The sequence below is a fragment of the Mastacembelus armatus genome, chromosome 13, assembly GCF_900324485.2.
Source record: "Mastacembelus armatus chromosome 13, fMasArm1.2, whole genome shotgun sequence".
Classification (NCBI taxonomy): Eukaryota; Metazoa; Chordata; class Actinopteri; order Synbranchiformes; family Mastacembelidae; genus Mastacembelus; species Mastacembelus armatus.
Window position 1 is genome coordinate 12,227,467 of NC_046645.1, and position 15,997 is coordinate 12,243,463.

Sequence of the window (15,997 nt, forward strand, 5' to 3'; positions counted from 1 at the left end):
TTTATGCCCACCCGGGGTTGGCCCCCCTCGCCCGAGTGTCCACACGTCCGCAGCTCCCATATATAAGGCGGTGGGTCAGGCGAGATCTTCCCTTTTTTTTCTTCAGCCTAGGTAATGAGGACAAGATCTTCGAACATCATGATTTCGGCAGTCTGCGGCGTCACCAGAATCTGCGGCGAGTGTGGTACAGGCTACATCTTCTGGGACGACCTGCACCCCTGCTCCGTGGGCTGCATGGGAGCGGAACACGCTGTTAGAGCTCTCACCCCAAGGGCAAACTGCACGTTCTGCAAGCGGCTGCCCCTCGAGGCACTCCAACAGAGAGCGGACTTTTTCATTCTTGCCGCCAAAGAGTGCTGGCAGACCGAAGAGAGGCCTCCTCCCTTTGCTCTGCCCTCCGCTCCCATGGTTTCCCCCTTCTCTCTCCCCACAGAAGTAACTCCCAGCCGGGATGACGAGCTCGAACCCATCCTGGAATTAGTCTTGTACCCAGAGTCAGACGACTCTATCTCCTTGTTATGCCACTTCCCAGACGTCACTCTGCTCCACCCCGTCCCCTCCATGGAGCCGGCGCAAATGTCTGCTGATAGCGTGCTAGCTGAGGCCTCTTCGACGCTTCTGCCAGCCATGGCTCAGCTATTACAAGAGCTCCCAGGTATTATCATGACGGCAGCTAACAGGTGTCCCCCAAACTAAGCGGTTCCTCTCAGGAGCCAAACCGTCAGCCAAATCTTAAGTGTCCCTCCTGAGCTGGTTCAACTACTTCGTTATGTGTTGGGCTGGTACAACCTGCGGCAGGCGCCACGCCGTGTACCTGTTTGGCCTCGATCACTTACCATGTCTGCTTGCCTCTCTACGGCAGCGTTGGAGCTAGCCAAGATAAAAGCTCATTTGTCGACCTTCTCCCCCTTCACGCAGGTGGCTGACCTAATGGTAGGGGATTTTCCCACGGTCCCAGCACTGGAACAGAGCCTGGCCTCTCTGTTCAGAGCAAAGTGTGTGCTACGGGCCGGGCAGCGGCCTGCCCTTGCACTCCGAGGGACGTGCTAGCTGCTAAGCTAGTGGACAGGTGCCATGAGTGTACCTTCCAGACCGCCGCTGCAGCTATTAAAATCACCTTCCTGGCTCACTCCCCGTCCCAGCCTACTGCTCCTCGGCGGCCTCCCACGGCTCCTAGGCTAGCCTGCTCCTGGTCTACCCCGGTACCCGAACCCCCCGCAAACAGCGAAGGTTCATATGGTGATGCAAAATCTGTTATCAAAGGGAGTTGTTTCTGTTGTTCCACCAGTGAATGTGGCCCGTGGATTTTATTCCCGATATTTCCTGGTTCCCAAAAAATCGGGAGAGATGAGGCTCGTCCTCGATCTGACGCATCTCAACAAATCAATGCAGGTCAAGAGATTTCACATGTTAACGACGGCCCAGCTCCGACGGTGCAGTCACCAAGGATGTGTATTTCCACATCTCAACACAGGGAATTCTTCCATTTCCAGGAGACCAGCTACCAGTACAACCTTGGTACAACATGCGGGCATCTTCCCCCTGGAAGATTCAAGGGGCGCACGCCCGGTCCACTACAGCATCGTATGGGCCTCTATAGGTCTCGTTTGAGAGATGGTGCACGGAGAACGGCGTTTCTTCCATTGCATGCCCTCTTTCAGCGATTCTGTCTTTTCTCCAGTTATCATTGGAGAGAAACTTGATATTTAGCACCATTAAAACAGATGGAGCTATTTCCTCATGCCATGAGGGGTTCAGCAACAGATCAGTGCTCACAAAGCGTTTTCTGAGGGGAGTGCACAGGCAGCACCCCGTCGCACGTCCCCTGGCTCCGCAATGGGACCTCACTGTGGTTTTACGTGCTCTCACGGACGATTCGTTCGAGCAGTTACAGCCAGTGTTAATTTTGACAGCAGATTTTAATTTAGTTTTAGTCATAGTCTTATGACTAACATGCAATTTTAGTTTTAGTCATATTTTAGTCACTATTTTATGACTATTTTAGTCATATTTAGTCTAGTTTTAAAACTAGACTACTACTAAAACAAAGCAGGTGACTAAAATATGACTAAATCTATTGGGTTTAATTTAAGTGTCATTTAGTAAAACTATTGAATATACAAAATATTCTAAATTATAATGAAATGAAAAACAAGTTTCATTAAACATATATGGAATATAGACTTTCCATAAAAGACTTTAGACATGCATCGTTTATAACTTGCATATGACATTCTTCAATTTTAAAGCAAAATTGCAACTCCAAAATATTTAAAAGAAAAACTGTATTTAGCAGTAACGACATTGCATCAAACATGAAACTGACCCATATATCTTCTCTTTGTTTTCTCCCAGCTGTTGCCATTTCATTATACTTTAAGTCAGACAGAAACCCAGTGCAGGCTATGATGATGTCGTGTACTCACGTATCCCGCGTCACTAGGTGGATCAGTTACTTTTCAGATGTGCATGTGCATCTAAGAAGATTGATTCTGATTGGATCTGTTCTAAAAACGTCCCTCACTCACATTTTCGTCTGGGTTGAACTCAGCTCTTACGTTGAATGATTGTTGGGATGGTCTGAAACAAGGTGATGTGTGCACAGAGATTAAAGCTGCTGGGGTCAGTGCTGAGGCTTCATCTGTGAAATGTAAACTGCAAGGTACCACTCGTCTTCCTGCCTTTTCAATGGATGGTGATTATTTTATCGGGGGTGTTTTCTCTATACAGGTTTCTATCGCAGGTTTCTACATCTCTGATTTTGCTTGTGTTCTTGCACTGTGTATACACAAACACACATACACACACACACACGCACGCACACACACACACACACACACACAGAATTGAAAAAAAGAAATAGAAGGGGAAAATAGAAGAAAATATGGAGCATTTTTGTAGGAAATTGTCTGTTGCATTCATATAATAAAAACAGTGAGACAATACTTCCGATTCAAAAACTATAAAAACTAAGCTATAGTTTGTGTTTATAATTGTAAGAGAAAGTGATAAGTGCTAATATTGGTATAATAAAATGCACTGTAATGTGTCTCTAGGTCAACAGCTATGGTTGTTGTGGCATTTGCAGCCTCTGGAGACATGAGGATCCTGCTGGAGGAGCTGTCTCGTGAACCTTCCCCACCTTGTCAGTGGATAGGCAGTGAGTCCTGGATAACCCATCCAGACATGTTCACTTTCTGTGAGGGAGCCATCGGATTTGGGATTCAGAAATCTGTCATCCCAGGTTTTAGAGACTTCCTGCTGGATCTCTCTCCCACTACAGTGGCAGCCTCCCCAATTCTTACTGAGTTCTGGGAGAGTGCATTCAACTGCAGACTGGAAAAAAGTGAGAAACACGCTTTTTCTTTTTTCTACATTAACCTAAGTGATAATCACAGCTGTGTTGACGTGGTTGTGTTATTTTGTTTGTTGAAAGCCTACATTGAGGTGGATGTGAAAAACCACTTATATAATGGTGTATGTTAAGTGTAATAGCACTCTACAGGCCACCAAGATAAAAAAAAGATTATTAATATAGTTTATCAGTTACTGTAGATGTTCATTTTCATTGATTATGCTAGTCTATTAAAAGAGATTGCTTTCAGATCACTCATTTTAATGTTAATGTGAGTTGACATGCTTAACAGAGCACACATTTTAACCAATATAAATATATGAGTTTGTGCAAATGAGGATCTGATCTGCTTAATTTACAGAAGCAAAACCAAAAAAAAAACCCGGAAAAAAAACATAATAATGAATAGTAATGTAATATTATTGTCATCGTTGGTGGCATGGTAGTTACCATCTCACAGCAGGTTACAGATTCAAATCTTGTTTGACCATCAGGTCTTTCTGTGGAGTTTGCATGTTCTACCCATGTGTATGGAGGGTTTAAGTTTCAGTTAGCCTTAATAGTCTCACAAATGGGGAAATTCCATCACCACACACACAGCAGTGAACACACACCGTGAACACACACCTGGAGCAGTGGGCAGCCAGTGCTGCAGCGCCCGGAGAGCAGTTAGGGGTACGGTGCCTTGCTCAAGGGTCTCACCTCAGTCGTGGTATTGACGGTGGACAAGGCGATGGCTATTCACTCTGTCCCACCAACAATTCCTGCTGAACCTGAGACTCAAACCTGCAATTTTCATGTTGCAAGTCCAACTCCCTATCCATTAGGCCATGACTGAACCATTAGGCCACGAATAAGACCACGACTAATGACACGACGTATCTCCAGGTACTTGCCTCACCACCCCCATCCCCTCACCCCCACACAGTCCAAACACATGCAGATTGTGCTTAGGTTAATTGGTGAATGTGAATTGTTTGTCTCTGTATGTCAGCCCTGTGATGGACTGGCGATCTGTGCAGGGAGTACCTTGAGTCTTGCCCATGTGTCGGTCCAGCCCACCTGCGAAAGATAAGCAGTAGAGAATGGATGTGTTTATAATTGTCAAAGCTAAAAATCTCTGTATGTTTGTAGGTGCTGCCACAGAAAAAAATGTGTGTGATGGAACTGAGGACATACAGAAACTCCAAAGCCCGTACACTGACACATCTCAGCTTCGAATCAGTAACATGGTGTACAAGGCTGTTTATGCAATAGCACATGCCATTCATAATGCAGTGTGTCAGGAGACTAATTCTACAACTCAGTGTGACAGAATCAGCAGCATAGAGCCCAAACAGGTCAGTTCAAGTGAATAATTGAAGAAGCCCATACCCTTCTTTAGCAATGATGTCACTTTTATGAAATTAAGAACTTAATTTATTTATTATTATCTTATTATTTTACACAGTTTGTTGTTATGCCTCACTCATTGTTCTCATTGTCCTCACAGGTTCTTAATCATCTGAAGAAAGTACATTTTTTCCAAAATGGTTATCCTGTGTCCTTTGATGCCAATGGGGATCCTGTGGCCACATATGAGCTGGTTAACTGGCAGAAAAGTGAGAGTGGCAGCATTGTGTTGGTGACAGTAGGGCAATATGATGCATCACTGCCACTGGGCCAGGAGTTCCATATCAACAGGAACATCACCTGGGTGGAAGGCAGGACACAAGTGAGGAACACTGATATATTCAACATTGGTGAACTGAATCATATCAGCTGTTGTATCAAAACTGCATATCTGTGTGATTCTGTCATTGTGTATTGTGTCTGTCAGGTTCCTGTGTCAGTGTGCACTGACAGCTGTCCTAAAGGAACTCATAAAGTGCTGCAGAAAGGAAAACCCATCTGCTGTTATGATTGTGTACCATGTCCTGAGGGAGAGATTAGCAATGCTACAGGTAAAATCCATTGTTTTCTCATGTATATCACCACATCAATGATGGGACTGCTAAAGGTCCTTTTTGATTTATATTTTCAGATTCCACTGATTGTTTCCCTTGTCCCAATGAGTTCTGGCCTAATGAAGAGAAAGACACATGTGTTCCCAAGCCCGTAGAGTTTCTTTCCTTCAGTGAGATCCTGGGAGTCATCCTGGCTACGTTCTCAGTTGGTGGTGCCTGTCTGGCCATTATAACAGCGACTATATTCTTTCGACACAGAACATCCCCGATTGTCAGGGCCAACAACTCTGAGCTGAGCTTCCTGCTGCTCTTCTCCCTGACTCTGTGTTTCTTATGTTCATTAACTTTCATTGGAGCACCCTCTGAGTGGTCCTGCATGCTGCGCCACACAGCGTTTGGGATCACCTTTGTCCTCTGTATCTCTTGTGTTCTGGGGAAAACTATGGTGGTGTTAATGGCCTTCAAAGCTACACTTCCAGGTAGTAATGTCATGAAATGGTTTGGTCCTACACAGCAAAGAATGACTGTATTATCATTTACATTTATCCAAGTTTTAATATGTACTGTTTGGTTGATTGTTAGTCCCCCTTTTCCAATGAAAAACTTCACCATATACAAAGAAAGAATCATCCTGGAGTGTGCGTTAGGCTCAGCTACTGGGTTCTGGGCTGTGCTCGGGTACATAGGCCTGCTGGCTGTCTTTTGCTTTGTGTTAGCTGTCCTGGCCCGGAAACTGCCTGATAATTTTAATGAAGCCAAGTTTATCACCTTCAGCATGCTGATATTCTGTACAGTCTGGATCACTTTTATCCCAGCATATGTCAGCTCTCCTGGGAAGTTTACTGTGGCTGTGGAGATATTTGCCATTCTGGCTTCCAGTTTTGGACTAATATTGTGTATATTTGCTCCAAAGTGTTTCATCATTTTGTTTAAGCCAGAGAAGAACACCAAGAAACATCTGATGAACAAAAATTAATTCTAGTAAGAGATTTTAGTGTAGGTTTGTCAGTCTTAGACCTTCCATCGCCATGCAGAAAAGAATTCTTCTGTTGGGTTTAGGAAAGGAAATTGGTGATTTGTGTTGAACCACTCACAGACCAGCAGGCCTCTGTGAAAGCTAACATAGAACCAGACGATGACATAAACTGTATATTCTGCTTGATCATTTTCTTGCTGTACATGGCCAATAAGAACATCACAGAGCCCATGCAAAAATGTAAGCAAGTGCTGTGTGTTGTATGGGCCCATGACAGGATGGTGGTGTAGAACTCCTAGGTTACTGATTGCAGCAAACAGTGTGACATTTTTACCGCTGTGTCCTAGGAATTGCACTATGGCATGGTTGCTAATGAAATCCCTTCCTCTGCTCCTCCACTTTGACTAGATTTAATGTGAATTTATTTAATCATTTAATATGTATTTGTACTATTTCAGTTCCTTAGTAACCTTAATCAAAATGTTTGTGTTGTGATAAGCAACACCTTTGTCAGAGGGAGTCAGAGGAAGTATGCACAGATGGAATAACAGTAGCTCAAAAATTGAACCCTGAGAACTCCCCATTGCCTGGTGATCTGTTCCAATGTATGTGCACCAACAAAAACAACATGGCCCCTGGCTTCAAGACAGGATCTAAACAAACTGCTCCTTTGGGCAATTTACAATCACCAATCAACATGACATACACTTTTTTGGACTGTGGGAGGAAATCAGAGTAAACCCACACAAGCACAGGGAGAACATGCAAACTCTACACAGAAAGGCCCATTGCTGGGTTTCTAACCAGGAACCTTCGTGCTGTGAGGCAACAGTAAAAACCACCAAACAGTGTTGCCCAGCTGCAAACATATCAGACTTATTTTTTCAGGTAAGTCAGGGACTTACTGTGCTTCTCAACAGTGAGAACAAGAGAGTAACCCTCCTGATGCACCTTCAGAAAAGTTCATGGAAAATTTAATGTCCCTTCGACACAAAAATGTGCTTCCATTATTAATATTTATGTTGATAATGTTAGAGAAAAGGCTTAAATGTGATGCCTATCTGTAAGTTTCTCTTAGTGAAACCAGAGATGTTTTTTATCCATCTGCACTCAGCATTTCTGTATTCTCTTTTCTGATACCCAAGTTGTTTCTTCATGCTGCATTCATGCTGTTTGCCAGAGCAGATTTTTACCTCCTCAGGTCCAGTGGTGTCAATACATTATCAGTGTGAGTTGACAGTCTAACACCCTTACTAATAAATTTCATATGCTGCAACAGAACTAAAGTGTCAAATAGACCACAGACCACCACTAACAGCCTCCTGTGTAGGTGTGATTTTACATGACCAGCCCAAGTCCAGGTGGGGGTGTTGATGCCAGACAAGAAAAAATAAACAGCTTTTACCACAAACAATAAAACCAAAAATAAAGTTGGAAAGGTTGTGAGTGAAAATGTGGTGACAGGCATTAGAGCTGCTGCTGGGGTAAGTGGTGAGATTTTATCTGTGAAATGTAAACTGCAAGGTACCACTCTTCTTTCTGCCTTCTCAATGGATGGTGATTATGTTATTGGGGGTGTTTTCTCTATACACTACAACATGCAAACTGTGAATTATACCTACACCACAGTGCCTCAGCCACTGAAGTGCAGAGGGAGGTTAGTAAGAGGGAACAATGGGGGATAAAAGAATGTGATATTGTGTGTGACATGTTTTCATTTGTAGGATGTTGTTACAAGCTTCTTGCAAAGTTTTTGTGTACTGTTGAATACTCGAAAAAATAATTTCTTCTGTTTCACATTAAGGGCTAAAACAACATTAGCTCATACTACTTACAGGTATTCATAACAATATCAGGTTATGCCTATATGGTAGAAAAAAAAAAACATTTTTGTGTTTCTTAACTAAAAATATATGTGTGTTGAAGTCTGGTGTATTGGTTTGCTGTATTGGCTAACAAATGCAGTACTACAACTGTAACTGCAAATTTCTATACTCCTTTATTATAAATTTTCTGTGAAAATTGTGAATTGTCTTTATCATTTATCCTGCATTTCAACAATGACATGAGTATCTTTATGCAGCATTGATGGCCGTGGACTGCGCTTTTCACGTGCAATGGTCTTTGCCATTGAGGAGATTAACAACAGTACAAAGCTGCTCCCAGGCATCAGGCTCGGTTATCAGATCTATGACTCATGTGCCTCAGTGCCCATGGTGGTGCATGTGGCATTTCAGCTTTCTAATAGTCTGGACCCTGAGTTTTATACCAGTTACAACTACTGTTTTTCCATCTGTGCATACGTCCTCTGACTCCCTCTGACAAAGGTGTTGCTTATCACAACACAAATGCCAACATTTTTATTAAGGGTACTGTGGAACTGAAATAGTAAAAATACATATTAAATGATTAAATAAATTCACATTCAGTCTAGTTAATATTGGTATATGATAAAGAAAATTTTTCATCTAGATAACATTCTCCTCTTGGGCTGTGATCTCTTCTCCAGGCCAATATTTTTCACTGTGCTTGTAGTGATATGTCATTTATGAAGAGCACTTTTCTTTTTCAAAGAAATTCTGAAAGAGTAAAAGAACAGCGTTTACAGTATGTGCAAGTAAGTGCACATTCAAAGGTACTGTAATTCTAGTTCTATATGTTTATATACATACATGTATTTTTTATTTCTTGCACAGAGTTTTTTAGTTGGATTCTATGGACAGGCCCCATGAATACATATTTGTGGATGGAGTGGCATTCAAATAGGCAAAGAGGAGGACCAGAGACAGGGATTTCATTAGCAACAATGCCATAGTGCAATTCCTAGGATACAGCGGTGGAAATGTCACACAGTTTGCTGCAATCAGTAACCTAGGAGTTCTACACCATCAACCTGTCATGGGCCCATACAACACACAGAGCTTGCTTACATTTTTGCATGGTCTCCGTGATGTGCTTACTGGCCATGTACAGCAAGAAAACGATCAAGCAGAATATACAGTTTATGTCATTGTCTGGGATTATGTTAGTTTTCTGAAAGACCTGCTTATCCATGAGTGGTTCAGCACAAATCACCAATTCCCTTTCTTAAACCCAACAGAAGAATTCTTTTCTGCATGGCGATGGAAGGTCTATGAACAACAACCCTACACTCAGGAAAATCTCTTACTAGGATTGATTTTTGTTCATCAGATGTTTCTTGGTGTTCTTCTCTGGCTTAAACAAAATGATAAAACACTTTGGAGCAAATATACACAATATTAGTCCAAAACTGGAGGCCAGAATGGCAAATATCTCCACAGCCACAGTAAACTTCCCAGGAGAGCTGACATATGCTGGGATAAAAGTGATCCAGACTGCACAGAATATCAGCATGCTGAAGGTGATAAACTTGGCTTCATTAAAATTATCAGGCAGTTTCCGGGCCAGGACAGCTAACACAAAGCAAAAGACAGCCAGAAGGCCTATGTACCCGAGAACAGCCCAGAACCCAATAGCTGAGCCTAATGCACACTCCAGGATGATTCTTTCTTTGTATATGGTGAAGTTTTTCATTGGAAAGGGGGGGCTAACAATCAACCAAACAGTACATATTAAAACTTGGATAAATGTAAATGATAATACAGTCATTCTTTGCTGTAGAGGACCAAACCATTTCATGACATTACTACCTGGAAGTGTAGCTTTGAAGGCCATTAACACCACCATAGTTTTCCCTAGGACACAAGCGATACAGAGGACAAAGGTGATCCCAAACGCTGTGTGGCGCAGCATGCAGGACCACTCAGAGGGTGCTCCAATGAAAGTTAATGAACATAAGAAACACAGAGTCAGGGAGAAGAGCAGCAGGAAGCTCAGCTCAGAGTTGTTGGCCCTGACAATCGGGGATGTTCTGTGTTGAAAGAATATAGTCGCTGTTATAATGGCCAGACAGGCACCACCAACTGAGGACGTAGCCAGGATGACTCCCAGGATCTCACTGAAGGAAAGAAACTCTACAGGCTTGGGAAAACATGTGTCTTTCTCTGCATTAGGCCAGAACTCATTGGGACAAGGGAAACAATCAGTGGAATCTGAAAATATAAATCAAAAAGGACCTTTAGCAGTCACATCATTGATGTGGTGATATACATGAGAAAACACTGGATTTTACCTGTAGCATTGCTAATCTCTCCCTCAGGACATGGTACACAATCATAACAGCAGATGGGTTTTCCTTTCTGCAGCACTTTATGAGTTCCTTTAGGACAGCTGTCAGTGCACACTGACACAGGAACCTGACAGACACAATACACAATGACAGAATCACACAGATATGCAGTTTTGATTCAACAGCTGATATGATTCAGTTCACCAATGTTGAATATATCAATGTTCCTCACTTGTGTCCTGCCTTCCACCCAGGTGATGTTCCTGTTGATATGGAACTCCTGGCCCAGTGGCAGTGATGCATCATATTGCCCTACTGTCACCAACACAATGCTGCCACTCTCACTTTTCTGCCAGTTAACCAGCTCATATGTGGCCACAGGATCCCCATTGGCATCAAATGACACAGGATAACCATTTTGGAAAAAATGTACTTTCTTCAGATGAGTAAGAACCTGTGAGGACAATGAGAACAATGAGTGAGGCATAGCAACAAACTGTGTAAAATAATAAGATAATAATAAATAAATTAAGTTCTTAATTTCATAAAAGTGACATCATTGCTAAAGAAGAGCATGGGCTTCTTCAAATAGTCACTTTAACTGACCTGTTTGGGCTCTATGCTGCTGATTCTGTCACACTGAGTTGTAGAATTAGTCTCCTGACACACTGCATTATGAATGGCATGTGCTATTGCATAAACAGCCTTGTACACCATGTTAGTGATTCGGAGCTCAGATGTGTCAGTGTACGGGCTCTGGAGTTTCTGTATTTCCTCGGTTCCATCACACACTTTCTTGTCTGTGGCAGCACCTACAAACATACAGAGATTTTTAGCTTTGACAGTTATCAACACATCCATCCTCTACTGCGTATGCATCGCAGTTGGGATGGACCGACATATAGGCAAGACTAAGGGGACTCCCTGCACAGATTGCCAGTCTATCACAGGGCTGACATACAGAGACAAACAACAACTCACACTCACATTCACCAATTAACCTAACCACAATCTGCATGTGTATGGACTGTGTGGTGATGAGGGTATGGGGGTGGAGGGGCATGTACCTGGAGAAAACGTCCATAGACATGGGTAGAACATGCAAACTCCACACAGAAAGACCTGATGGTTGAACAAGATTTAAATCTGTAACCATCTTGCTGTGAGATGGTAACTACCATTCCACCCACAACGACAATAATATTACTTCTTTTAGAAAATATCCATCCATCCATTTTCTATATGCGCTAATTCCTTATCCAGGGTCACAGGGATCTGCTGGATCCTATCCCAGCTCTCTTTCAGGTGGAAGGCAGGGGTACACCCTGGAGAGGTCACCAGTCCATCACAGGGCCACATAGATACACAATCTCACACTCTCACACTCACTCCTATGGGCAGTTTAGAGCCTGACATTGTGTATTGTGAACCTGACATACATGTTTGTGGATTGTAGGGAGGAAACCGGAGTAGTCAGAATAAACTCACACAAGCACGGGGAGAACATGCAAACTCCACACAGAAAGGCTGGGTTGCAAACCCACAACCTCCTTGCTGTGAGGCAACAGTGCTAACCACTCATCCACCATGCTGCCCACATTACTGTTCATTATTATGTTTTTTTTTTCAGTTTTCATTTATTTTGCTTTTGTAAATTAAGCAGATCAGATCGTCATTTGCACAAACTCATATATTTCTATTTCTCTAATACACTGTGTAAAATTTATGCTCTGGTATGCATGTCAACTCACATTAACATTAAAATACATGAAGAGCTGAAAGCGATCTCTTTTAACAGACTAGCATCCATCCATCCATCTTCTATACCCGCTTTTCCTGTTCAGGGTCACGGGGATCCGCTGGAGCCTATCCCAGCTCTCTCTCGGGTGGAAGGCAGGGGTACACCCTAGACAGGTCACCAGTCTGTCGCAGGGCCACATATAGACACACAAAGACAGACAACCTCACACACTCACACTCACTCCTACGGGCAATTTTAGAGTCACCAATCAACCTGACATGCATGTTTTTGGACTGTGGGAGGAAACCGGAGTACCCGGAGTAAACCCACGCAAGCACAGGGAGAACATGCAAACTCCACACAGAAAGGCCGGGATGCGAACCCACGGCCTTCTTGCTGTGAGGCAACAGTGCTAACCACTCAGCCACCATTAATTAGCTTTATTTATGACCTGTCCAGGGTGTACCCCTGCCTTTCACCCGAGAGAGAGCTGGGATAGGCTCCAGCAGATCCCTGTGACCCTGGCTTTCAGGAAAAAGCGGGTATAGAAAATGGATGGATGGATGGATCTTTATTTATCTTGGTGGCCTGTACCACTTATGTTAATGTAGAAAAACGAAATAAAACAATATTTAAGTCTCTCACTTTTTTCCAGTCTGCAGTTGAATGCACTCTCCCAGAACTCAGTAAGAATTGGGGAGGGTGACACTGTAGTGGGAGAGAGATCCAGCAGGAAGTTTCTGAGGCCTGGGATGACAGATTTCTGAATCCCAAATCCAATGGCTCCATCACAGAAAGTGAACTTAAGCATGTCTGCATGGGTTATCCAGGATTCACTGCCTATCCACTGACGAGGTGGGGAAGGTTCACGAGACAGCTCCTCCAGCAGGATCCTCATGTCTCCAGAGGCTGCAAATGCAACAACAACCATAGCTGTTGACCTGGAGACACATTACAGTGCATTTTATTATACCAATATTAGCACTTATTACTTTCTCTTGCAATTGTAAACACAAAATATAGTCGAGTTTTTTTTTTTTTAGTATTTTGAATCAGAATTATTGTCTCACTTTTTTTATTATATGAATGCAACAAACAGGATATAATTTCCTACAAAAATGTTCTATATTTTCTTCTATTTTCCCCCTTTCTATTTCTTTCTTTTCAATTCTCTTTCTGTGTGTGTGTGTGTGTGTGAGAGAGAAAGAGTGTGTGTGCATTTGTGTATATACAGGGCAAAAACACAATCAAAATCAGAGATGTAGAAACCTGCGGATAACATCAGCCACTCTCTGGATCCTGCTACGTGGGTTGTTCCGATAGAAAGATTCAGAGTATTCAACACAGATCCCCTCTTTGTGTGCTGCTTCCAGAAAAGATGCCATGACATTATTTCCATAGTCTGAATCTGACCGGACAGCACCTATCCAAGTCCAGCCAAAGTGTTTCACCAGCTTGGCCAGAGCAGCAGCCTGGAAATGGTCACTGGGGACTGTTCTGAAAAAATTCGGGTACTGACGCTTATTGGATAGGCATGCACAAGTGGCAGAGTAACTCACCTGAAGAAAGAATACAGTATAATTCTGTAACAATACATTATAAAGTCAATATGGGCATATTATACAATATTATACTAAAGCTTAGTTTGTCAAAAATGTAACATATTTACTTGAGGAATATTAAAGGACCCAATGATCCGTGAAATGGTGATGGATGGTGTGGAATCAGATTCACCAACAACAGCCATCACCATACCAGATTTTGAGCAGTTGTCTCTGGTATAAAACTCAGGGTCCAGACCATTAGAAAGCTGAAATGCCACATGCACCGCCATGGGCACTGAGGCACATGAGTCATAGATCTGATAACCGAGCCTGATGCCTGGGAGCAGCTTTGTACTGTTGTTAATCTCCTCAATGGCAAAGACCATTGCACGTATGAAGCGCAGTCCACGGCCGTTAATGCTGCAAACAGATACTCATGTCACTGTTGAAATGCAGGATAAGTGATGAGGAGAATTCACAGTTTGTGTAAAAAAAACATGTACTGAAAGAGAATTGAAATTCATAGTTACAACTGCTGTACTGTTTTTGTTAGCTGATACAGCAAACCTCTACAACAAACCATTTTTTTCAGTTAGGGAGGACAATAATTCATCATATGGGCCCAACATGATATTGTTATGAACGCCTGTAATTGACATGAGCTAATATTGATTTGACCCTTAATGTGAAAAAGAAGAAAAATTTTTTAAAGTATTCAATAGTACACAAAAGAGACTTTGCAAGAAGCTTGTAATAACATCCTTCAAATGAAAACATACATACACACACAATATCACATCCTTTTAACCCCATACTTTCCACTTACTAACCTCCCTGTGCACTTCAGTGGCTCAGGCACTGTGGTGTAGTTATGCTCCACTGTTTGTGCATAAAGGTGTATAGCAAAAACACCCCCAATAACATAATCACCATCCATTGAGAAGGCAGGAAGAAGAGTGGTACCTTGCAGTTTACATTTCACAGATAAAGCCTCAGCACTGACCCCAGCAGCAGCTCTAATCTCTGTGCACACATCACTTTGTTTCAGACCATCCCCACAACCATTCAACGTAAGAGCTGAGTTCAACCCAGTCAAACCCAGAGCTATTCTCAGACCAATAAAGAGAAAGGAGATCTCCATCTCTCAGGTGCATCTGTGCACAAGTGTGTTTTCACTGGTTTATAAAGGTTTTCTGACACAAGTCTCTTGTTCTCTGCTGTACCCCAGCCTACATCAGACAGGGGGGGCCCTTACCTCGTTTGTTTTATTTAGCTCAAATTATTTTAATTTGTTGGGCTGAATATAATCTATAATTTTCACAAAATACCTGAGTTTCTTTTCTCCTTTTCTAATTTAGTGTTGTAAACATCAGATATCTCCCTAATTTTGTACTATCCTGTTTTGCTCATACTGCCTATGCTGCTCCCATGAAAGGAGATATTAAATTCAATTTTTAATTGTCATTATTTCCCACTTTATTTCTTATTGACTTCACTTTGTGTTTATGGCTGTTCATATTAATAAATGCTGAATATAAAGCTGGGAATGCTAGTGTAATATTTTTTAAGGACTACACCTTGGTCATAGTATGTGTGATATATTCATTATGTCTGAAATATATAAAATTCAATGCAGTTTATTTGCAATGTTATCTTTACATAAATGTAACATCATAACAATGTATCATCATAAATATTAATAATGCATATTTCTTTTCTTTTCCAATACTGAGAAGTAGTGGGTCCCCAACGTCTTATTTTAAAAAACAAGTGTCATGTTTTTGCATCTTTTTCATGAAAAAATGAGAAACATCTGATTGATGTCTTTGTGCAATACTGGAGCCAGAGCACTGTTGTACCGACACACAAACAATTTGGACAGACTCTTAGCATTCAGTGCTGAAACACTGCAGGACATAGTTAGGAACCATTGGTATCGTATTTTCACCTGAGATTACTGAATGTTAGTTGGGTGCAGTCCTCTGGGCTATTGTTTATTGATCCTATCTTGTTCTCACACCAGTGAACTGAAAAGTAAATTGTATAAGCTCACATGAAGTGGGCACCATAGTCTGTCTGAACCATGTGCCTCAATCACGTCCGCATCCCTCCCAGTTCAGACAGAATCTTCCCATAAAGAACCAGGCTTTTCTTCAGCAAGCTCAGGGGACAAGTTGGGCCCACAGCCCGAGGGGCTGCATCCAATTGGCAGCTCCCCTACCCGTCCCCTCCCTTCCCTTCCCCTCTCTTCCTCCCCCCCGCCCCCACATATATATTCCACCATT

General features: G+C 42.5%; 2 protein-coding genes across 2 annotated transcripts; one reads left to right on the forward strand and one right to left on the reverse strand.

Moving 5' to 3' along the window:
* Positions 1-3,099: 3,099 nt before the first annotated feature.
* Positions 3,100-6,277, forward strand: LOC113134390 (extracellular calcium-sensing receptor-like). Its single transcript, XM_026313768.1, has 5 exons — positions 3,100-3,346; positions 4,490-4,695; positions 4,848-5,069; positions 5,175-5,298; positions 5,379-6,277. Exons 1-5 carry the CDS (start codon positions 3,100-3,102, stop codon positions 6,275-6,277), a joined length of 1,698 nt encoding a protein of 565 aa, XP_026169553.1.
* A 3,168-nt stretch (positions 6,278-9,445) lies between these two features.
* Positions 9,446-14,691, reverse strand: LOC113124701 (extracellular calcium-sensing receptor-like). The gene is made up of 8 exons (XM_026297774.1): positions 14,543-14,691; positions 13,838-14,132; positions 13,438-13,727; positions 12,814-13,109; positions 11,034-11,239; positions 10,660-10,881; positions 10,431-10,554; positions 9,446-10,350 (listed from the first exon to the last, which is right to left on the reverse strand). The coding sequence occupies exons 1-8, from the start codon at positions 14,647-14,649 to the stop codon at positions 9,446-9,448; spliced, it is 2,445 nt and encodes an 814-aa protein (XP_026153559.1). The 5' UTR covers positions 14,650-14,691.
* Between the last annotated feature and the right edge of the window lie 1,306 nt (positions 14,692-15,997).